At 33.9% G+C, this 24291-nt stretch overlaps 5 protein-coding genes and 1 long non-coding RNA gene across 7 annotated transcripts in view; 3 read left to right on the forward strand and 3 right to left on the reverse strand.

Annotated features, from left to right (window-relative positions):
• Positions 1-1174: 1174 nt before the first annotated feature.
• LOC124640663 (ras-like protein 2) lies at positions 1175-8434 on the reverse strand. Its single transcript, XM_047178533.1, has 4 exons — positions 8190-8434; positions 7870-7957; positions 6050-6261; positions 1175-4335 (listed from the first exon to the last, which is right to left on the reverse strand). Exons 1-4 carry the CDS (start codon positions 8292-8294, stop codon positions 4138-4140), a joined length of 603 nt encoding a protein of 200 aa, XP_047034489.1. The 5' UTR covers positions 8295-8434; the 3' UTR covers positions 1175-4137.
• Positions 8435-8775: 341 nt separating this feature from the next.
• Positions 8776-10361, forward strand: LOC124640661 (cyclin-H). The gene has a single exon (XM_047178531.1). It carries the CDS (start codon positions 8990-8992, stop codon positions 9965-9967), a length of 978 nt encoding a protein of 325 aa, XP_047034487.1. The 5' UTR covers positions 8776-8989; the 3' UTR covers positions 9968-10361.
• Positions 10362-11083: 722 nt separating this feature from the next.
• LOC124640662 (ATP synthase subunit b, mitochondrial) lies at positions 11084-14151 on the reverse strand. The gene is made up of 5 exons (XM_047178532.1): positions 13998-14151; positions 13142-13280; positions 12483-12681; positions 11740-11928; positions 11084-11329 (listed from the first exon to the last, which is right to left on the reverse strand). Exons 1-5 carry the CDS (start codon positions 14023-14025, stop codon positions 11153-11155), a joined length of 732 nt encoding a protein of 243 aa, XP_047034488.1. The 5' UTR covers positions 14026-14151; the 3' UTR covers positions 11084-11152.
• A 1255-nt stretch (positions 14152-15406) lies between these two features.
• Positions 15407-17521, forward strand: LOC124640664 (small VCP/p97-interacting protein). Its single transcript, XM_047178534.1, has 3 exons — positions 15407-15577; positions 15885-16049; positions 16303-17521. The coding sequence occupies exons 1-3, from the start codon at positions 15518-15520 to the stop codon at positions 16315-16317; spliced, it is 240 nt and encodes a 79-aa protein (XP_047034490.1). The 5' UTR covers positions 15407-15517; the 3' UTR covers positions 16318-17521.
• A 191-nt stretch (positions 17522-17712) lies between these two features.
• On the reverse strand, positions 17713-23400 carry LOC124640667. The gene is made up of 2 exons (XR_006985578.1): positions 23084-23400; positions 17713-17861 (listed from the first exon to the last, which is right to left on the reverse strand). It is a non-coding gene; the product is annotated as an uncharacterized LOC124640667 (long non-coding RNA).
• Positions 18142-24291, forward strand: part of LOC124640660 (UTP--glucose-1-phosphate uridylyltransferase) — a 29239-nt gene continuing 23089 nt past the window's right edge. The window contains exons 1-2 of one of the 2 annotated variants that reach the window (XM_047178526.1): positions 18158-18275; positions 19331-19357. In XM_047178526.1, coding sequence (XP_047034482.1) covers positions 18246-18275; positions 19331-19357 — 57 coding nt within the window. In that variant the 5' untranslated portion in view covers positions 18158-18245. Of the gene's footprint in view, positions 18276-19330; positions 19358-24291 lie in introns of both variants that reach the window. The other variant, XM_047178529.1, reaches the window with a different exon arrangement.

Consider the following 24291-nt stretch of genomic DNA (forward strand, 5'->3'; position numbering starts at 1 on the left):
TTTCTTTTCATTATTTTCGTGCTCCATTTTGAAAAATGAAGGCTGTTAGTATTCTTGTCCTCGTCCTGGCTTGTCTCTGCCTGTTCGCTGAGGCTCAGTTGACGTTCACGTCTAGTTGGGGCGGTAAGAGGGGGGCGGTGGCTGCTACCATGTCTTGCAGGAGCGATGAGACTATTAACGCTATTTATAAGTTAATACAGGTAAGAATTTGTTATCCTTCTAGTTGTTTCTTATGGTTTCGTACCGGGGGCCCCACTTCCTTCATCCGGACAAAGTGTAGCCTATATCCTTCTCCGGATCTAGACTATCTGCGGACCGAATTTTATTTAAATCGGTTCAGCAGTTTTGACTTAAAAGCCGGACTGACACAGACAAAGTCTCAGTCATATTTTTTATTTGAAATAGGCCCATAACAGCCCGTTCTAAACGTCAAGCAAGATGCGCGATTCCAAAGAGTGGGTCTCATGGAGAAAAACCGACAAGAAACTCCATAAACACTTAAAAAAAAAAACGATTTTATAGACACTCCGTACCTCATGGATATTATTATATATCCCTATTATCACGGATTAATTTACCCAACTGTTATTCAACTTGATAAAATTGATGAAAAGTCTAATTTCTTAACATAAAATTCTATTTCTCGTTACAGAATGAGGCAGAGAAACTCCTGCTTTGCCCTCAGAAGCCCTGAAGCGACCTACAAACGAAATTTCCTTACAACAATCATCGCTCTGATTAAACTGAGAATTTATTTTATACTAATTGTTGTGACTACACGGTTTTAGCGCAATTTGGATCCATGCTGTGTTAAATATTTGTTGATCGCTTAGAATAAATAAATATGCTTTGTTGATTTATTCCTTTTATTTGAAACTAGCCTCTCCCGCGGTTCCACTCCCTTCCCGTGAACACTACTGCCAGTACCAGGATAAAATATAGCCTATGTTACTCGAGAAGAGTGGCTCACAACAGTGAAAGATCCTTTCAAATCGATTCAGTAGTTTCGGAGCTTTTGAGATACAAACAAACCGAAAAATGTTTCCTGTTTGTTATATTACTTTAAACAGTAAAAGATAGACGGGTCACGTAACAGTAGTTAATAATTAAAACTTACTTCCTTACAGGAAGAAAATACAGGTAAATACAAAATATGTAAATAAAAACTAAAAAGTATGTTACAATGATTTATTTTACAAATACAATAATTAGCTGGACAACAGTTCTCAGTTTAGTAGGTTAGGGCGATAGACCGCCTCAAGTTAAAGCTCCTCTTACAATATTGCACCTGTAATCAGTGACGCCATTTCTACAGGGCCAAAAACCCATATGGGGCTCCCAAAACTGGAAAAAATCTATTTCATACACCAAGCGAGCTCACAATAAAAAAAAAAAAAAAAAAACAATTTATTTACAATTTTCAAAATTTGTGGTACTTTTTTTCTCTTTTTATATGGCAACACTAAAGTTTTTGCGCTGTGTTGCCACGTAATAACTAGATTTCACACCAATTATAATTAAGCTGTACATAGATACATAATATGTACGTAAATCGGAACTATTGCATTGAAATTAAATTGAGTAAATTATAATAAGGTTGTAAATAATCATAAGTTGTTATATTACGAGTAATATACTGCATGAGGTCACAACACAACAAAATACTGTTATCGACTACAAAATCAATGCAATTGCAAAAAAATAAATAATGTTGATTCCTTTAAACATGTTTATACATAATTTGATTAATTTACTTCAGTAAAATTGATCAGTTAGCAGGCAAAATATTACCAGAACTTGACCAATCTGATTTTTTCTATAAACATTTACTTAAACATCATTTTCCTAATTATAAAGCTGATAAAAACAATTTATTGTAAAACATCTCTCTCTACTGATTACTTTATAAGCTAAATCGATATAAAATCATTGTAAATATGTATATCAAAATCAGTTGTGCACCAACTAACGTACATGCTTAGCAAAAAATGTGTAAAAACCAATACTACGATATAAAAATATATATCTCTTTTTAAAATTAACTTATGAAACGTTTGCAAGCTTTCTGGTTACAGGTAAGACATTATCGACTCGCGTGACAGAAAAGAGGTTTTCATTTCTCTACGGGTCCTTTAAAAAGGAAATATATTGTCCTTGGCACAGTATAGTCGTATGTAGGTGTTTCTTAACATTTAGAATTCTGTTCATTTAGTTTTTACCTATAACCAGGGAGCTCTTTACATAAATACATTCCCAAACGGCTTGTCACAAATTTAATGTGTCATTCAAATTATTTCTCCCATAAAGACAATAGTAGGGTTTGTTCCCAAAAAATTTATGACTTAGTTACTTATCAAATTAATTCAAATCACACATTGAATTCTAACAACTAATGCTAAACTAAAATTAATTATTGAACGACAAAAAAAAATATAACAAAAATATTTATACACATTAGTATTTGGTTTCTAGACGTCTATAATATTATACATACAAATATTTAATAATTATAATTTACCACGCAATTGTATTAAAAAAAACTGTTATTTATTATACACCAGTCATTTATTTATGATTTTTACATAAACACCGACGTTACAATATTTTTAGACGATTATAAATTTTTAATAAAATGATATAGGGTTCATAATTCATTAAATTATTACTTTATTGCAACCTTTCGAATCTTCTGTATTATCATTTATAAATTAGGCAAGACTAAATTTAGCGGCGCTTACTATCATTGTTCTTACAATCTTTGATAACAATTCGTAAAGGAAAAAAAATAATAAATATATAAGTATACCTAACAATATCTCAACTCAAAGAAAGTTTAAATAAGCAAAGCATTTTTGAAAAAAGATAACTTAGAACGAAGTAAAAAAGAACCTGTAAACAAGTTTTGGGATCAAATCCCGTGAAAATTGTGCTAAGACTACACTGCTAGAATAAAAACTATTTTAAGCACCTCTTTTACAAAAAAATAATAATTTTCATTGAATAAAAAAAAAGTTTCTTTCATTGGTGGAATATAATTGAATGTAGTGCTTTAAAATTAAAATAAAATTAAAGATTTTACACTTCGTTGTGTGAACTGGACTGGTATATTATATTTTTGCATTATAAGTAACTTAAAGAAGAACTATTTTAGCTACCAAAGTTAAGAGGGTACAGTCAACCACCGCAAACTACGTCCATTTATATCAAATCTCAATTGTTATTTATTTATATCATATAAAAAAAATATTTGCAAAGTATTGCGTTTTATTTGACAAATATGCAGTAGTTTTTTATATACTCCATTTCATTTCTAAGACTGACTGTACCCACCTTCGAATTCTGAATTATTGTTATAGTGCAACAAAAAATAACAAAGAAAGATTTAAATTAAAGCCACATTGACACTTTCACACTCGAAGTATGGCACTCAAGACGGAAATAGTACCAACAAGAAATTGTAATATTTAATTTAAAAAAACAGGTGGAATCGCAACATATGTCTGGATCATGCTTTATGATAATGTTGAAGTTATTTACATTTTTATTCTAAAAAAACTCCTTTTCACATGAAAAACTGTGGTTGTGGAAATAATAATGTTATTGCTTCAGTTCATTATTAATATCTTGCACTTTGTTAATTGTTTAAAAAAAATATCAAACTCCAACATAATCATAAAATTAAAAACAGAAGAGTATCACATTAATTCCTATTCAAGTATAAAAAACAGACGAATTGCATTTCAATGTGCTTTTTCATAAAATAAAGCAATTAATGCTTAAGAACTAAAATAAATATAAAAATAAGAACACTGTTTGTTTGCATTATATACTAGTGAAGTAGACGTACATGGAGATGTATCGATACATATAAATTATATTACAACCTGAATAATTTCATTAAGAATGTACAAACTATCTAATCACCGACTTTAGCTTAAGAGTAAGCTAAAACATTTTTAAAATTAAAGCTATTCCAAAAATTGGATTTGGTAGTCGACTAACCCGCCATAGATAGCAAGTACATCTCTAGAAATAAAAAAAAAAGTTTTCTTTGCAGAAAAAAATATGATCTGTCATCGGAACGGCGCGAACTTTGAATGTAGAATTGTACAAATCTCACCACAGATGTAATATGTGTTACAGGATGGTGCATTTTTTCTTTTTGCCACTGCCGTAGTCTGACTTGATGTTGATACGTTCTGCCTCTTGGAACCGGCGGACTAGTCTAACGAGCTCGTGGAAAGCCTGGTCAACGTTCATACGGGCTTTCGCACTGCACTCAATGTATGGGACTTTGAGTTGACGCGATAAAGCCTGTGCCTCATCCAGTGATACCTGTGAAAATGAAATTGTTGGTTTATGATTTACGAATAATAAATTGTTAATTATTTTATTAATAACTTTCCGCGTTTAATTATATTATTCGGCGTTTGTTTATGTAAGTTTAATTTTAATAATATTAATTCTATGACGTCTGCAGAGCTGACAATCCCATCTACCGAATAATATACATATGTCCCTTTATCCTTATTTATATTTACTAATGCCAAAGTTACTGTTTGTCGCACTTTCATGGTAAACTATTGAATCGATTTACTTAAATGAAATTATATGAACTATATCAGAGAGTGTAGAGTCTACACTGATATAGTTCTACTGTACAGAGAGCCTGTAAAAAAAATATACTCGTTTTTATCCAAGTATCTATTGTCTATCTTCTCTATCTCTATCTTCTAAATTCCCAACTATGTTAGGGTTGGTTTCCAGTCAACTGGATTCAGCGTAAACAGTGTTTTACAATCCAATGTATCCAAGTGCAGTAACGAATTCCTTGGTAACGTGGGTGAAACCGTGGGGAACATCTAGTAGAGTTGATATAATTAAATAAAACCACATTCATAAACAATTGTTATAATTATATGAATGGGAATTTTGTAAATAAGTACCGACTATACAACAAAACAGGAAGACTGTGTGTTTACTACATGTTTACAAATATTTGTGAAAAATACAAACGTCATTCATAAAACCCAGAGCAACAATGTGCTATATTGTGGTTTCATGATTCCCTATGACTTGTTCCCTATGACTTATCGTTAAATACATATAGGACATTTTCAACCTTATTTTTAAGAGCATAATGGTAAATTTTCAATGTCGAAATGTAAACCGTTATGTGATCTTCTACATGTAGTACTTTTTATGAATGATACTGAAAATTTTACACCTGAGCATGCTCTCAGAAACAAGGAAAAATTATCGTATTGGTAGTTAGGCGGCAGTCAAAGTCGAAGTCAAATGATTTTTTTATCAAATAGGCCTTTGCGGGCTCTTATGAAACGTCACACTTGTTGCACGGTTCCAAAGTTGTTCTCATGGAAAAGAGGCGGCAAGAATCTCCATGGACACTCTTTATAGTACTTCGGATTCGCTTAAGATTTTTATTATGTACTTATTCTTAGTACTGAACAATACTCAGCATTGTAATATTAAACAAGCGGTCTATTTATTCCTCAAGGATGAAGCTGACTAATACAAATTAAATTAGCAAAGCTTTAAACATTAAAAGTGGGGAATAAAATATATTTTACACTAGAATAACTAGAATTGTTACACAAGTGTAGGATTGCATACATCTTGTGCTGTTAATGTTAAGGTGTAAACAGTTGTTTGTTAACCTCAAATAAATAAAAATAAATAAAATCACTACAAGACTTTTCTGAAAAGTCCAAACACAGCCATGATATGATGTTCCACAATGATGTTTTAGTTCATTTCTTAGCGCTATATCATCAGATCAGTTCTTCACTACCTTATTATTGTACTGTCATCAGAACTACATACATCTGCCAATTTTCAACACGCTATGATCCTTCAAAGATGGTTAACTTAAGTGACCTTAGATTTCCTTACATAGTTACATACAGGTTGACCTAGTAAATGCGTTTAAAAAATCTTTTGCTAATCTATAAGATGGACTAATTAGAATCACTATTTATAACCCTGTCATCACACCTAAAGTCCATTTTAATATCCAAAAGGTACTTACCACTCTCTGATTTTCCAAATCTGCCTTATTGCCAACGAGAAGCATCGGGAACTCGTCCCTGTCTTTGACACGTAGGATCTGTTTGTGGAACTTGTAGAGCTCGTCGAAGCTGGCGTGGTCAGCCACGGAGAAGACCAGGAGGAAACCCTCACCGGACCTCATGTATTGTTCCCGCATCGCACTGAACTCCTCTTGGCCTGCTGTGTCCAAGACTGGGGAGGGAAACAGAATAGAATTATCAGATTGGTATTTTAGATAGAATTTGAAATTAATTATTAAAAGGACAATGTGCCATAGACTTTTATTACACAAATAGACAATTGATTTTTATATATTCTGGCACAATATGCGTGATATTTATAAAAGTATACATGCAGGTAATCAATCATACCAATTCATTTATAGCCAATAAATTATTAGGTAATCTAAAAGAAAGTTTCGTTACATGATTTCAAGTTATGTAACAAATTATAGTTCGGCCATTCAGAGAATGCGTTCCTGACACGTCGCGATTGAACTGACTGAATTATAACATTCATTGATATTGATATAATAATGTTGTTTTAATGCTCCTCAATTGTTAAAACGGTAAACAACCAGCAAAAATATTTTTATCGTAACTGCAACGCCATTGCAAAGTTACGTCGTCAGTTCAATCGCGACGTGTCAGGAACGCATTCTCTGAATGGCCGAACTATAATAGATTTAATCATGAATGCATAATGCAATATTAAGTTATTACTTTCATAAAATCTAGATTTATATTGAGGCTTGTGAAAAGCAATAAAATGTGTAAGGAGGTAATTTGTGATTTCTGTTGAATGTTTTTTATTTTTTAATTTTGTCTCTCTTTGTGGGTAAATCCCTTGCGCTTAAGGGAGGCCTTGGCCAACATTGGATATTTGTTAAAGCTGTGATGACAACCCATTTTTATTGTTTTGAATTATATAGGCTGTCCTTCTTAATGAAAAATACCTATAACATAGATCTAATTTGACCACTAGGGAGAGCACTCTCAGAAAGTTTATACAACTGAAGAAAACAGCAATTTACCAGTGAAAGCAAAACAATTATTTCATTGGTACATATTGCAAATGAAATGCATAGTTTTTCTAACTATAATAAGATGAACAAACACATTTGTGTATCAAGAAAGTGCATAAATGCATCCCATAGACAATGTGAAAACATGTAGACTTATGATGCTGTACCTAGTAATGCATTATCAGATATTATTTATCTAAAGATACAGGAGTTTTTGATAATGGCGATAATAAAATATGTCATACAGTCATAATACATGTTTATACAGGTGTGTTACTACAAGAGTTGTTTTTGAAATTTGTTTAATTATAATAGCATTTTCCCTGATTACCTACTTATTGAGTTTAATGACATAAATGGTACTATGACTAACAATAAGCTCTTATGAAGTTTGTTTACAACTTTAAATTGGTTTAGCTTTTTCCGAGCTTTGGGAATGCATATTTATTTTTATAACCAGCTGAATGTTGCGAGAAATTCTAAAATTGAGGCAACTAAATGTGTAAATTGTAATTTTGTTTTGTAATGAATGAAATGGGAGTCATGATGATTTAAAATAACTATGATGTGTACAATGAATGTATTTATTGACTTAACACCTGTTATCCATTCTAAGAATTTAATTCATGCTGCAACAGGTTGCTATGATTAAAAAAATATGCTGATATCATGGTTGTCACAATACCCTTGATATTTTTATGTCAGTATAACAAGGTTTCTCCAAGCCACCCACAATATCACACCAGGACAAGATAAATCAAAGGAGATGTACTCACTGTCGAGTTTAGCTGGTATATCATCAATGACACACTGCTTGGTGTAGCTGTCCTCGATGGTGGGGTCATAGTCTGTCACGAAGTAGCTCTGGAACACGGAACAATAGCAATTCAGCACCAGATGCGGTGACGCCAGTGGGCGGTGTCGCCTTCAAACAGGCCTTGACATAGACTGCCTCACAAACACTATTTTTAAGCATGAACGCATCAATTAATTTATTTCAGAAACCGATATTTTCTCAGAACTATCAACAAACACGCATAGAGCAACGTAACATCTGTTCCGCAAACGGATCTCGGCCAAATACGGCGATAAATACCTGAATAAATTGTATTGTGATTGCACTTTTTCCCACACCGCCACCGCCGACGACGACCAATTTGTATGTTTGGGCTTGGTTCGGTCTATCGCCTGGTCTCGACATTTTTATTTCACTTGGTATAAACGATTAGAAATTATTATTGTTAGAAAAATAGTCTAATTTCTTCAATTTGTGACAATCAGCAGCACTCACTGAAGATGACTCAAATGCGTCTGAAATGGAGAACCGGAACGCAACAAGTGGGAAAGAGAGATAACATCTTGTTGAATCCGTTCCTTTTCTGTAAATTAGACGATATACAATAATTACACTAAAACATTTTATTGCTGTACATAAATACAAATGACCAGAATCAAATGAATTTTATACGTTTTTGTAAACCTTGCAACATGTTTTGTTGTAAATGAGTGTTTTTTTAATATGTATCAACAATTTCATAAAAACACTGCGTGTAATGAAATACAGGGTCAGATGATTTGATGTAGCCAGAAGCAAATTTTCCATTTTTATCTGCTGTTGACAAAAATACGATTGGGTTAAGATAAGCATTTTATGAATATAATTAAATTGTTGCTTTTCTCCCTATTATATAGATTATACTTTAATTACAGTGCAGTTCAACAATGTAGTGCAAAGTTTTTCGATAGCATACTTACGTCCTGTCCGCGTCAATGTCAAAGTCAAAACTGATAGCAGGCTGTCAAAATTGAATGTACAGGGGCCGTTTGAGAATTGACTTGTTGTTATTATTTTGTATTTAATTTAATTAAAGTCAAGGCAGTGTTAAAGTTACAAGAATGTTTTCAACGAGCTCTCAAAGAAAGTTCTGGACTTTTAGCGACGAGGGTGAACTGGCCGTTTTGAGAGATAAGCATAACCTTAACTATATTGCTAAACATGGAACTCATATTGACGAATATCAGAGGTACAATTTCTTTTTATCTCCTGATGAGGAGAGACTTCTTCTGAAACAGTATGAGCTGCATCTGAAGGAATTCTGCAAGCGTTTTAGCCCGCCCATGCCAAAAGGAGTCGTTGGCACTGCATTCCACTATTTCAAACGATTTTATCTGTACAACTCCACAATGGATTACCACCCGAAAGAAATTCTTGCAACCTGCGTCTATTTGGCATGTAAGGTCGAGGAATTTAACGTGTCCATTGGCCAATTCGTCGCTAATATAAAAGGAGACAGAGACAAGGCATCAGATATTATCCTAAACAATGAATTATTACTGATGCAGCAATTGAACTACCATTTGACGATTCACAATCCCTTCCGTCCCGTAGAAGGCTTCCTAATTGACATAAAAACAAGATGTTCTCTAGCAAACCCTGAGCGGCTCAGAAGTGGTATTGATGAGTTTCTTGAAAAAGTGTTTTTGACTGACGCCTGTCTACTCTATGCCCCATCACAGATTGCTTTGGCTGCAGTTTTACATGCAGCCAGTAAGGAGCAAGAGAATCTTGACAGTTACGTAACAGACATGCTGTTCAGGGAAGCTGGGCAAGACAAACTAGCTGTTCTCATAGAAGCCGTGAGAAAGATCAGGTCTTTAGTAAAGATGGTTGAAAGCCCTGCTCGGGAGAAGGTCAGGGTTATTGAGAAGAAGTTAGACAGGTGCAGGAATCAGGAAAATAATCCAGATAGTGAGATTTATAAGAGGAGAATGAGAGAGCTCTTGGATGAAGATGATATTCCTCACACTGGATCCAGCAGAATGTCATTGGATACCAGTGGAATAACACAAGTTCTGTCTCCATCAGCATCATAGTTTTTAGTTACATTTTGGGGATCTTTAATTGGACAAATTTTAATAAGCTAATGAACATAATGTAATGTAACATTTGTGTAATGGACACGGCTTGCATTTATTTTTATTGAATGATGCTTATTATCTGAGCAAACCTGAATATTCATCTGGTATTCCACCTTCTAATAAAGAGATCTCAATTAAGATAATTATATCAATTAAGATTTATGTCGACACAGTAATAAACTTTTGACCAGAATAATTTATGTTGACCCAAATTATTTTATAGAGACAATGTTTCCATATGTAATATCTCTGCGATTGTAACGCTCAGGGAAGAATAAATAAGATTAGCGGGACTTATCGGAATAGTTTTAAGTTACTCTATTATTAAATAAATTGTATATGAATTTTATGGTTCTTGGTTTTATTTCAATTATTTCCATATACAGTAAGTGTCATACATTATATGTTTGTGAATACTGTGTGTGCCTAGATCTGGTGGAGAAGTAATTCTTCTACAAGGTGATAACAGTTTAAAATATTAAAAAAAAACAGGCCAAGTACGAGTCGGACTCGCGCACGAAGGATTCCGCACCATTATTTAAAATGAGCCAAGAAAACACGTTTGTTGTATGAGAGCCCCCTGAAATATTTATTTTAGTTTTCAGTATTTGTTGTTATAGCAGCAACAGAAATACATCATCTGTGAAAAAAACTCTATCACGGCTCATGAGATAGTACAGCCTGGTGACAGACAAATGGACGGACAGAGGAGCGAAAACAATAGGGTCCAGTTTTGCCCTCTGGGTACGGAACTCTAAAAACAAGCAGTTTTCCGGCGGTTTCATCTTTACTTTCTTTCTGGATTGGTTCAGTCATAAAGATGATAACCGATAAATAAGAGGGGCGTTTTGGGGGTGCTGTCCTTTTGTATTATTTGACGTGAAAAAGTGCTAAAAACTATAACTATATAGCCTATTTTCAAAAAACCTTTTTGACTTTGACTAATCAGTAGATATTCTCATCCATCTATGATGTTAAAACCAAAACCCGCACGAAATACGGCAATAGATCAACTATTACCCAACATAATTAAATACATAAACTTAAAATTCGCAAATAAAACAGCACAACCTAACTCGAACGATGATTTATTACTTTAATCACATTATATTACAAATACATAAATATTCTACATGATGTTCACTTCCTGGCGGCCAAGGCAGCGAGGTCGGCGATGCAGCGGTCCAGGGTCTGCTTCTCTTGGTCGGGGGTGATGGCCTTGGTCACGTTGGTCACTATCCAGTCGACCATCTGTTTCTGGGCGAGGCGACGTTCCACGTTGGACTTCTCCAGCTGGTAGTCTAGGCGGCGCTTGACCTGGAATTATTGGAGGTGGTTTTAGTATGTGAAGGATCTCTCGATATAGCTTGGTCCAAAATTGGATCTTGTGTGGTTGCCAAAAGGGTACTACATCAATACAATTTTAGTTGAGAAAAATATGAGTGAGTGGCTAGATATTGCTACACACAAGCGCGCAGATTTTGCTGCGAGTGTATTCTTGGTTTTCAAAACGCGCGGCGAAAGCACTAGAAAACCAATACTGTGCCCATACCATGGGAACTACTTCCCGTACCGGGACAAAAAGTAGCCTATAGCCTTCCTCGATAAATGGGCTATCTAACACTGAAAGAAATTTTCAAATCGGACCAGTAGTTCCTGAGATTAGCGCGTTCAAACAAACAAACAAACTCTTCAGCTTTATAATATTAGTATAGATAATACCTTACCTCATTGTAAGTGTTCATGAGCCTCTCCCTGTAAGCAGCTTCAAGCTGCAGCAGCACATTCTCCTTCTTAGCTTGGATGAGCAGCTCCTGGCCCTGAGCGCGCCATTGAGCAGTCTTCTCGTTCTCCACAGCCTCTTCCAGAGACTTGATTGTGTCCGTACGGCCTTGGTTCCAGTCGTTTTCAATGGTCTAGAAAGGATTTGTTTGAAAGTTGTATAAAACAGATAAAGGTATAGTTTTTGGCCAAAGGTTTTGTCGTCATGGAATAAGCGTATATACGTAGCTTCGTAATTTTAGGTATCAGCGCGTGAGAGAATGGGTCTGGGCTGCATGCGTGTAGTGCTCTGAATTTAGTAGCGAATCACCATTGAGTTTTGTGAAGATTGTAGTATTTGTTTATTTTTGACTCTTGTCTTGTCTGACTAATCCAATTGGCGCCATTCCTCTGCTTAGCCTTTTCCAATTGAGAATCCATTGTCATTTCAAATTATAGTAGATAGATAGATAGAGAATGATTAATTGTGGTGCCCCATTCGGAATAGTTGCCTTTCAATATGCAAGCCACAAAACTGCTGCCTTGGTAATTGGTAATTAAAATATTGAATACCATGTAGGATGTTTAGAAAAATTATGGGACAATAATTTTCTTTCTCTACAAACTACAGTACGAAACGGGAATCATACTTATCTCTAGAATACATAAGTATTTATGTACTGCAATTTTCTTCAGAAGAAATACCTACTTCGACTTCCTTATCCAGCCAGGCAGCTAGGCTAGGTCCGAACTTCTTGGCAGCGACCACCACCATGACAAGCAGAGACAAACCGGTGTAGTACTCGTGTTCCATGACGTAGATCTCCTTGCTGCAGAGGTAGGTGGCCAGACCTACACCGAACGTGTAGGGGCCAGTCACTCCAGTCTTGGAGTGGAAGAAAGTGAACCTGGAATGGACGGTTGGAAGAAATTAGATTGTGGATTTGTATGCTAGAAAATCTTGTTTGTATGTTAGGGTACAGGGAAAGCACATTATCTTAAATAGTCGAACTTTTAGAGTTCTATTTTTACCAAAGATGAAGTTTGATTTGATTGATATCTTACAATTTATAACCACAGGCTAAATTCCAATAGTGCAGAGCCACCCAATGAAGTGTATAACAGGTGTATTATATTTTTATTGTTTTAACTTTTTTTATTTGCTGGAGGCTACACCTAAGTTATGCTTTGCTTTGCTTGATCTTCAGCAATCTGCATCCATGATTCAAAACAATTTTATCAATAGTTTTGATACATTAAAATGAGATGCACCATTTAACTATAACAGTAACCAAATCGGCGATTTATAGCGAAAATTTTTCAGTTTCAGTTACATGGTGCAACTTGGCATAAAAGTTAGAATCTTACCATTCTTCAGGGAGGAAGCCAAGCCTGACTTTGCCGGGCTCTCCACGCACAGGCCTGGGGAAGTTCTGTTCATCACGCACGCCGGAGGCAGCTGATGCGGAGCCTCGGGCGGCGATGAGTGCCGTGGACTGGCTGGCCGCTGAAAAATTATAATGGAAAATCATTTATTTTTTTGGAATACCATGGAGAATGTTTATACAGGTTGTGACTCATTAACGAATTCATTACTAGATAGTTCGATTTTTGTACAGTAATGATATATTGGTCCTCTGAATTCACAATACTGCTACATGACAGCTAGATATAAAACCACTTTAAAATGCATGAATGTATGATGTTGACCATTGATTATTGTAAGCTAAGAAGACCCACTGACCAAGATATGATATAATTTGAGGAGCAAAGTTGCACAAATAAAAAAACTAAATTTCAAAAAAACTAATTGATATTTGATTGTAAGATTCTTATTCACATGTTTGACGAGGGTTCATAACATAATAGGGTGATAGTTAACACTAATTTAGCTAATATTTTTAACCTCATTGATAACCATCAGCTGTAGAATATTTTATCAGCTGCACAGTGCACTGTAAGTACCCATATTATAGGTTATACTACTACTTTGACACTGAAAAATAGTGTATTTCTAGGGCTGAAAACACTTAATTTTAATCTACAACATGTATTATTGATGTAAAAAGGCAAATTTTCCCGAAAATAATTTCCACAACCGCGGATACACCCGTCAAATCAGTGATTACATAAACCTCCGTAACCCAGGGTTAAGGTTACAAAAACTAAACATTATTAACACTTTTAATAACTTTCAGCTTATTTATCCATTAATTACACATACCTGAACGCAAAGCAATGCGTGATAGCATTTTGTAAAAGTAATTTACAATTTATTTCACGAATTTCGACAGTCCCCGAGCAAAATGTACTTTGCGTTAGGGATGTGACACAATCGATCGACTCCTCGAGTTTGAACCATAGTCGATCGATTAAACTTTTTTGAGTGTTGTGCTTTTATAATACAAAATAATTTGTAGGAATTTGAAATAATTTCAATATTTATCGAGATATGGTATACAGAATTGTACAAATTAACACGAGACAGCCGTTTTGAAAGGAGATGGCCAAATTTTCATAGTAAAAAAACCCAGAATCGACAGCAATGAAATGCTTACCAATAGGTTCATTATGATAGACCTTTGATGGTGCCAAAAACTCCAGCCTGAAATCCATGGGGTATAGGAGCTATATCAAATTTTCACAAAAATAGGTCGTTGAATTTATATTGATTTTAAAGATCATTTACATCAAGGAACATAAAAAAAAATCTATGTACACTAAGATTATACTAGCCAACAGTAATATCCCCATAGTTACTGAGATTGCCTGGTGATTAAAAGGTATTATATTTAACCACTCCAAACACGAAAGCACCGACCTTACATACTTGGAGAGGTTTCGCAGTTATATGCAAACTTCACAACTGGCTATAAAACGTCTTTTTAAAAATTGTCTTTGAAAATCGCGCCATGTGACATTGTCAAATGTAACAAATGACTTATATAGCGATGCAAAACGGTCCAATCATGAGTCTGCATTCAACTTCTAATGAACATGAAACAGTAAAAGTAAACTTTTCTGTGAACTAAAATCATGATCGAAAAAACGTTATAAAAAGAGAACCCCATGGTTTTTAGATGATATGAAATACTTTTTTTAATCCTTACATTATACTGAATCCAATCGTACATATGAAGTTTCTGTCGACTCTGGGTGTTTTTTTGGCCATCTCCTTTACAACACTCCTTTGGACTTAATTACTTGGTCATTTATAACCGATCAATAACTGAAACAAGTTTCAGTACATAATTTGTGCCTAAATACAGTTATTTGGTTTTAGGTGGTATTTTCAAACCTTGTGACATTGTTTACATAGTTTTATCAGCACTTACAAGTACCAGTGGATGTTTAGTCATGGCTAATATACATGGAATGGTGCAGCGAATGGTGACTTGACTTTATAATTATTTATTCGTTGTTATCGCTTCTATTATCACATTTCGCATTAATAAAATAATTAATTCAGAATGACATCAATTCGACTGCGACTGGAAAAATGACAAGCAGCCTATCTTTTTTGCTAAAACTGGTGTCGCTTCGCTTCAGCCAGTTCTTATAAATAGATTCCAAATGGAACGATATTGATTTTTAAACGTGTGATTTGTCATAACAACGCGTAATTTTATGTAGTTTTCGAACGCATTGGAATCTGTCAGTCAATGTGACGGACGTGTGATATTGATAAGAAAGTGAGATTGTAGTTTATATGATTTTTGAGCAAAAACGTAACTTTTCACCAAAATGGGGATATTCGCATCCTGCTGTAAGCCTTCAGCGTCGGACGTGATAACTCCAGACTCTGTAAGTTGGAATAGTTCTTCGAAAAAATACCTAATAAGTCCAAAATTAATTAGTTCAAAACATTTGTTATTATTTCAAATACGAAGAAAAACTTGTACTTCCTACTGTTAAAACTGGTTTTTGTCACGAGAATTATGTAGATTCTGCGGGTTTTTATGTTCATTTGGTATTTGAAACCGGTATTCGTCTTGCATCCATATGTTTCATATTATTTCGTAATACCTCTTCCTGCACTTTTTCATTTTTCTCACACTAGATGCTCGCAAGCTCAATTGTGGCCTAATATCCTGGTGTCTGTTGTTTCCAGGAGACCAGACGTCGTCAGCAAGTAGAGGCGGCGGAGAGGCGCGCTGCTCAGGAGGCCTCCCGAGGAGTGAAAGACCCCAGTAAAATATCCCGCCTTCAGAAGAGGAGTGAGGAAATGGAGAAAAGGGAACAGGAACTGACCAAACAGGGTGGAACTGCTTTGAAGGTATTTACCATCATATTTTTTTTGTTAGAAAGAAAGGTTGTTTGTAAAAAGCTTGCATCAAAAATAATATTTACTAAGACTGTCTATTGTTTTGTAAGGGTTCCACTTCATAGAACATATTAATTACATTTTTTAACAATAGTTTTTGATTTCATTGCAAATTTATGTAGTCTAACAGCTGTCTGCACCAATACATAATTTACATAAAACCTTGTTATACCATTTGTTAGTTTGTTTTATTCTTTTTTTACAGTGGACGGCAGACTGAGATCAGGGTCTGAGTGGGAGCAGTGACACCGGTCAGGCTGCACCCATAGACAAGGATGAGAAATACAAATACAAGAACTGACCGTTATATGCACTGCTACAAAATAATATCACACAATATAATAATTAAATAGAATGAAAAATAATTTACACTGAAAAATACACAAATGTCAGTCCAGCATCTGTTTTGGGGTGTAGGTTAACAATTACTATTTTATTACTTGCAAAATAAGCTAACATTGCCTATACCTAGACTGTTTACACAAAGAAATTAAGTATCTTTCTACACAGCACTGCACTTTTTCACATAGACTGAATCTTATACATGCTGTTGATATTCAATATTGAACCTTATCTACTGGTTGTAAGGTTGAAAATTGCAAAGCGGTTTGTGTATAATGAAAATAAGGGGTTATAAACTCTTAACAGTTGTAATAAGGTTCAATATTATATGTCACTTGTTTATCAGCTCTCTGGCAAGTCCATGTAATTGCAATAATAATGCATACATGTTTTTAAATATGAGGAATTCATTCACGGCTGGTTTGACCTTGTTTTTCACCAAAAATAATATTATCTTGGTTTTAAATTACTGTTCTACATAGAGCAGATTTTTCAAACATCAGGTAATTTATATTTGAAACTTTAATAATTCAAACATAATGTTCAGATAAGCTATAAGGCGATATAAAAATCGGCCCTTAAAAATATATTAAATCTATTAATGATGTGTTTATTGTCTAAAGAAAACTCTATCATGTATAATCTTAGTATTATTTATGAAATGTTTAACTATGATTGTATAAGTGTATATTAAATGTTAGATATTGTGAATATTTTATGTTGTAGCCACTTTGCGAAACTTTTTGTTTTGCAATAGGTATGATATTATTTTTTAATTTTAATATAGTTTTGTCTCTGTTTGGAGTGTTCAGAAAGGAAGTCTTGGTATCATGGGAATACAATCTATATCGATACACATAATCTATTGGCCTATTTTAAATTAAGAAAAAATAAAAAGTATTGCTCAATATTAGAGAAAAATATTACCTATACAAAAGTTTTAGAATCAATATTGAAATTGACAGTATTTTTGCTACAAAGAAATGTTTAGATGAAGAAGCGATGTGGCTACTACATATGCACTGATTGTTAGTTATTTAAGGTAATTTATATAAAAATGTAATTATATGTGTTATAGACAACTTGTGTTTTTGTTTTTTTCCCCTAGGAATAAATCATGTCCTACAGTTCACTGTAATAAAACATTAAAAAATGTGAATTGAGAACTTCCTTTTTTTTGGGGAAGTCTGCCAGGTAGAAATTATAGAATCGCTACCTTAGTAAAAGTTGTATTATATCTTCGCTTTAGGTAAAATCAGAAAGTAGAAAGAAATTCCTAAAATGCCTAAGTGCCTTTTAATTAAATACCATTTTAACACAAGCCCATAGTAGATACATAGCTAAGAGATTTTAGAAAGGCGTTTCATGACGTTTGTTTGCGAATAGTCTGTACTAGCCACATGGATCGGCTATATAACATTCCTGCAACAAACAAGGTTTATTGGCTTATGCTTGACTTCTCTTTGCAATTTGCATCGAATGAGTAGGAAAAGTAAAGGCGAGTTCATATGCTTGGCAAACATTGGAAACACAAGAGCATTTATAATGTTCATTATTAACTTAATTATTGCTTCCCTCATTCTTTCAAATACCTATGCATATAACTCATATCTTTATCAGAATTTGTTATTTACTATAATAACTAATTTTAAAAGTTTTCTCTGATGAACATAAGAACGTTTTTGACAATCACCTGATTGCCAATATTTGTGTCAAAATTGACAAGTGACATAAAAGAAACACACCGCCGCGTTTCGGTTTGTTGTGATATCTCGTATTATAGCCGTATTATTACATAAAGGAATAATGTCTGACTCCAGAGACGGAGATAAGAAGGTAATAAATAGTTTTTATCTTTCATGTAAGTGAATTATGGCCGATAAGACACGAGTGCTAGTTGGTTAGTTAGTCGCGTTTATTTATCTTCCGTGACCTTGGTGCGGCTTAGAGGTCGTCGATGGGTCACATAAAATCACAAAGCTTGAAATAAACCTTGAATACATGCTGTAGTCATGATAATCACGCAGTTTTTAAAATAATTACACACGTGCTGATTGTCCAGTACACTGCTATTAGTATGCAATTCGATACATTGACGTTTACAGGAAAAATAATACGTAAAACGTTTTGGCGCCTATTTTTAAAACGCAGAACCTGAAACTTTTGAATTTGGGATGGTTATCAGCATCCTAGTGATAATTAGACGTTTTAAATGCAATTTAGATCAATTTACTTCATCTTGTTATTTTACCCACATATACAATTTATGCAAGAAACTAGAATATTATGTTTTGATTACCTTTGAGAGGCCTCAGCCTTGAGCAGAGATAATGGCTATAAATATGCTTTATCATTGAGGTATCGCTTGCACAAAATTCAATATATTTTCTGTTTCTGTGAATTTTCTGAACAATAAGATGACAATATACTTTTAAACTTATTACAACTATATAACTATAAATATATATAATACAGAAAATTATGTTTGTTGTAACTTGAGTTATTATGATTCATCTAAAATGAAAAACAATTGTCTTAGCAATTGAAATAGATTTAATTTTTAACATGTCTATAGTCACCGAGAAAAGGGTTATCGCTGGTAATTGTATATGCAAAGTAAATTAATTAGAATTCTCGTTGTATACGTGTTCACTACAAAATAAATCAATACAATTAGAATTGACTGTCAAATAAATAGGTATGTTACTCTTAGTGACTACAAGATTGCAGAAATTCAAGAAGACACTATTTTATCAATTTAATGTGTTGTTTGTGTGATTGCAATGATTTCTATGTAATTCTATGTAGTGTCTCTGCTTACACTTCTTTGCAATAACTGTACTAAATTCACTTGTTTATGCTTATTTTTTTTAACAAATTGGATATTTCAGGCTGATGACAACCGGCTGAGGCCAGCGGTAAGCTTTCTTGGCACTCACCTTTTCTATGTACAAGTGTATAACCATCTATGTGTATCTAGCCTTAGATCTATGTGGATAATATAGTGTTGGGATGTAGACATTCTTGTTTCTCTTTATTTTTGAATAAGGAATATGGTTGAAGAATGGTTCCATTTATTGTCTTTATTTTTGTACTTTTTTAACTATTGATTACCATCATTGTGGTAAATTGTTATCTTAGACATTACTAACTTAGCATGTTTCATTTTGAAAGCTTCATTTTGGTGGTGCTTAACTAACATTAGTTTACATTTTTAGTTCTACTTTCATGATTTGGTAAAAAAACAATCCATATGTTGAATGTTAAAAATTGTTGAGTTGCGTACCTAACCGGTTTGCATGAATATAATCCAACTTAATTTGCATGAACTAAATGTTAAAATTACTTAAATTAAAAATTGGTGAAAAACTGAAGGTACTTTAAAGATTACATATTTGAGGGCTTAAAAAACTAAATATCTGTGATGACTAAAAATATTTTTGATTAATTAATTTATTATCAAAGATGATGAGACAATATTCCACTAAATACTGCAGTTTCATCTTCAATGACGAATTTCTTATTTTTTTAATAGCTAGCCGTTTTTCAGCGATTTCAACCGCGTGCTGTGGGAACTGCTGCCCATATCGGGATGAAATATAGCCTATGCGTAGGAAGTGTCTAGCTCTCCAAAAGTTAAAAAAAAAATCGGATCCGCTTCGGAGCCTTTACAAACAAAAACATTTTTACTCTATCACTTCAAAATCGACTTTTGTGAAGTGTAGTAGACCAGTGCGCAGAAGAGCTTATTAACGGCATACAACTACAGTCCGTAATCAGAAAGAAATATATGAAGAAATAAATGTAGTCTCTTTTTATATACCTATATCTAATATATATGCAAAATTATTAAATAGGTAATTAGAAATATTAATGTTTCTATATCTAGTCAGATCTTTCAAACACATCGAATATTGCCGGTAAATCAACAAGTATCAAACATCGCAACAATTTTGAAAAAAATAGGTGAAGTTCTTAAAATTTAGGCAAAAAAAAAACGATTAATCGGATCTGTTTAGAGGGTGTAATAAAAAGTTAACGATATCACGTCGGTTACGAGCTATTCTTAACGAGCCTTGGTAATTTATTGTTTTTTTAATCTAACTCTGTACAGTGTCAAGAAAACTAATAGAAATTACCGATGTTGTGTTGGTTACTACCCTAAGTACAAATAAACATTTTCAGCTCGAGTATTCGTCTATTTTTGATGTTATTTTTTTGTCTTTTTTTAAGTTGTTAACAAATTATGGCAGTTGTTAGTCACTTCTGAAAAAAATGATTTATTCAGCAACTTTTGACGCCGACTGTACTTTTAAGCCATAGATCGTATTTGCACAAATATCTAGAGTTGTAAATGCGTTTTATGTGCAGGTTTATGACATTAACTACTGAAATAAACATAGTCTTATGGCTAGTTTGTGAGCCAGATTACCATGGAAAGGAGATTGGGCAAGAATGTATGAAGTTTGGTCCAAATGTCCACCACGAACGAGACCTATATAATTAAATAGTCCACTTAATTTAGAGTAACTTTTACGAAGAAAGTAAAAAAAAAAACAATGCCAAAAAAAAGTTATAGCCAAAAATGTATTCTTAATTTTCGGTAGTTTTTGTATGTTATCATTATCATTTTTTATTTTATTTTACTTCCATTTACGCACTTTATCTAAAACTAAGATGAGTCTAAAACTAAGACACATTTGCATATAAACAGCCCATATTTTTTGTCCGATGGATGTACGAATCACTAACCAATTGAGGCGCCAGAAGTGCTTGGATATACTCAGCGGTTCCTGGATCTAAGAAAGTTCGATGTAACTGGTGGTATCTTCTCTCTAATAATGAACAATTCTATTTCTTCAGAAGTTACAGAAAGTACGAAAATCGAACATCACGAAAAATAATTGAAAAAAAGAAATTGAAAAAATGTTTTATTTGATTTTGCTATAACTTTTTTCTGGCATTATATATTTTTTTACTTTCATAACAAAAAATGTTCCATATTCAACGGTCTATCTAGCCATATAGGTCTCGTTCGTGGTGGACATTTGGACCGGAATCGCTCATTGTCCTTTAATAATCACGACGAAAATATTCACCAATAGGTAGGGTAAATACGCCAAATGTCGGCCTCCCCCCAAACTTCGGCCGTCTGTACATTTTCAGCTTGCATTCATTCAAAAGGTAATTAAGTGTTAGTTTTGCTCCTCGAATTGCAACCTTGGTTTATACTCTATACGTACAAATCGTTACTATCCGATTCTGTCACTTACTCTTCTCATACTGAGCGTCAGTAGCGATTGCGCCGTTGAAACATCAAATTCGCACGTAAAGTAGCTTACTCGAAGTGAATACTCACATTTTGGGGATTGATATTAGAACGATAAAACATTTATTTATTTTTGTTTTAAGCTTGATTGTCACTAATGGGTTATTTTTACTATATTTTAAGATAGTTTTTTCAGCGTTTTGCGTATATTTTTCAAGGAAAAATAGGAGGCCGCCATTAGGACAACAGTTTTGACTTAAAACCGGAGTCTCGGCCGTGGCCGACTTAAAGCAAATGCAGTCTATTTTATAAATTCCTATTGTACTAATTCCGTTGGTTTAACAAGAGAATTTGCAAAGCTTATAGGCAAATAGATCTATTTTGCGTTTAATAGCCAAATAACGGCCGGGGTGATATTAGTTGAATCTCGAGAAATAAGGTACAAGAAATAGGGGCCGACATTAGAATCGTAAATAATCGTAATGTCGACCAGCCTCGAACTCAAGCGCCACTATACAGGCTGATGAAAAAATACTTTTATATTTTTTCATTTTCTCAAAATGAAATAATTTATTTATTATAATTCATTATATCGTATAGGAGTTAAGTTTAAATGTAGGAGTTGACAGTATTGTAGGCATGTTTATGGTAGCTTTATAGTTTGATACTTGCTATCTATTAAACCGTTCTTATTAGCTTAAAAAATATAAATGGTTGGTCGTGAATACGACTTTTTTTGTTTAGGGGAAACAAAAAAAATATTTTACTATAAATTAAACAAATACAATTACAAATGTATACTTAGTATTATATTATAATTCTGCTAAAATAAATCATGTTAATAATATTTGTCACTGCCTTAATTTAAAACAGCCTATACCTGGCCGACATTTGGAAAAAACGCAACCGACCTTGGGCCGTGAATGGCCGACTTTAGGGTTTTTCTGTTCTCGACGCATCTAAGCCTTATTACTTTTTTCTTTTCGGAGAAATATCAATCTTATGCCTATAAACATGACATAGATTAATCAAACTATCCAAAACCGCATCAGAAACTATCTTTCATTGGAAACTGACGGTGCTATAGCGAACCGCAATCAGAAAATCGCTAAGGGGGCCGACATTTGGCGTATTTACCCTACTTACTTACATATCATTTATATTACCTACTAGCTTTTGCCCGCGGCTTCGCTCCCGTCAACTGACTTCTCTACTTTACCCTATTTTTTTTTCATAAGAACCTTCTCCTGACAATAACAAACACAACAAAAAAAGAATTAGCCAAATTGGTCCAGGCGTTGTTGAGTTATGCGCTTACCAACACATTTTGCGATTCATTTTTATATTATAGATTATACTCACGAATAATACTAACATTTACTGCCTTTACTCAATAACGGCGAATTTCAAGACTTACTAGAGTCAAGAATTTGGGCATTACTCGTATGGAGTTAAATTCTATCTCTCTCTAGTAAGTAAATCTTCATCATTTACATTATTTCTAATCGAAAAAAACGGATATTGTAGTCCGCTGCATCTTTCAGACAATCTGTTCGTCTTTTCTTCGGTCTATCTTTATTTAACAGCCATTTTCTTTAAAAAATCTGCACACGCCCCACATCAGTAACCGAGCAGGCTATAATCAGGATGATTACTGCAAAGATCTTTATCCATATTCTAGTCATACATCAAAGGTTGTACCTAAAGTGGGCGTTTCATAAATGATGCAATGATACGGCAATCGGCTGATACAATCTTGTTTGTGTCAGTATGTGCTTATTACGGTAGCGTCACGGTGCGGTTTTCGTCAAGTCACTGTTGAGACAGCAAATTAATTTTGTCCTTATGTTCAAGTAAGAACAAGACTTCATGATTGTTATCATCATCAATTAGGATCTGATAGTCTATAATGTCGTGTACGTGTGTGAATAATGTCATGTTTATAAATAGCTGTCGCTACTTGCAACAGTCCTTTTTTAACTATCGTCAGTCTTCAGGAAGGCAACAAATTGTAAATGAATCCGTGTTTTCAAGGCGTACCTACCATTTTCTTCATCCTAGGAGATGTAATTGAACTTTTAACTTTGTCCAAACACGCGTTTTAAACCTGGGACTTAGAATTTTTTTCCGCGGGATGAAAAGCAAGTCCGAAAGGCAAGGCGACATTGCAAATTAAATAATTTAAAAACTTGTGGTAGACCTATCTAGGAAAGGCACAATAAAATGCCATTTCACTCCCATGCCACGCCTCCCAGAATGACGTAAAAAATATGGAAATAACACAATTTATCATTGTGACACACCTACTTAGGTACATCGATGCTTATCCAAAAATTTGTCGCTTTGCATCAGGTGCCTACGAGATAAACTTAATTATACCTATTCATACAGGCTAATACGATAAGGCTATTATTTTTCCATTGCGATATTATTGATTGTGACTATTCCCGTACCTACTCACGAGAAAAGTTGAGAGGCGAGTCATCCTGTTTAAGTAATGATTAGAGAGTCCTGAAAGGTAACGCAAATGAATGGACACCCATGCATTTATCTAAGAGACTCATAACTCATGCAGAATCGTGG

The sequence above is a fragment of the Helicoverpa zea genome, chromosome 21, assembly GCF_022581195.2.
Source record: "Helicoverpa zea isolate HzStark_Cry1AcR chromosome 21, ilHelZeax1.1, whole genome shotgun sequence".
In the NCBI taxonomy this organism is placed as follows: Eukaryota; Metazoa; Arthropoda; class Insecta; order Lepidoptera; family Noctuidae; genus Helicoverpa; species Helicoverpa zea.

Coding starts and splice junctions, on each gene's coding strand:
- LOC124640661 (XM_047178531.1), top strand. CDS start 8,990: ATGTTTTCAACGAGCTCTCAAAGAAAGTTCTGGACTTTTAGCGACGAG.
- LOC124640663 (XM_047178533.1), bottom strand. CDS start 8,294: ATGTCGAGACCAGGCGATAGACCGAACCAAGCCCAAACATACAAATTG. Junction 7,958..8,189: donor TCACAATACAATTTATTCAG/GTATTTATCGCC, acceptor TCCGTGTTCCAG/AGCTACTTCGTGACAGACTA. Junction 6,262..7,869: donor TATACCAGCTAAACTCGACA/GTGAGTACATCT, acceptor TTCCCTCCCCAG/TCTTGGACACAGCAGGCCAA.
- LOC124640662 (XM_047178532.1), bottom strand. CDS start 14,025: ATGCTATCACGCATTGCTTTGCGTTCAG. Junction 13,281..13,997: donor ACGCATTGCTTTGCGTTCAG/GTATGTGTAATT, acceptor ATAATTTTTCAG/CGGCCAGCCAGTCCACGGCA. Junction 12,682..13,141: donor GGCTTCCTCCCTGAAGAATG/GTAAGATTCTAA, acceptor CGTCCATTCCAG/GTTCACTTTCTTCCACTCCA.
- LOC124640664 (XM_047178534.1), top strand. CDS start 15,518: ATGGGGATATTCGCATCCTGCTGTAAGCCTTCAGCGTCGGACGTGATA. Junction 15,578..15,884: donor ACGTGATAACTCCAGACTCT/GTAAGTTGGAAT, acceptor TGTTGTTTCCAG/GAGACCAGACGTCGTCAGCA.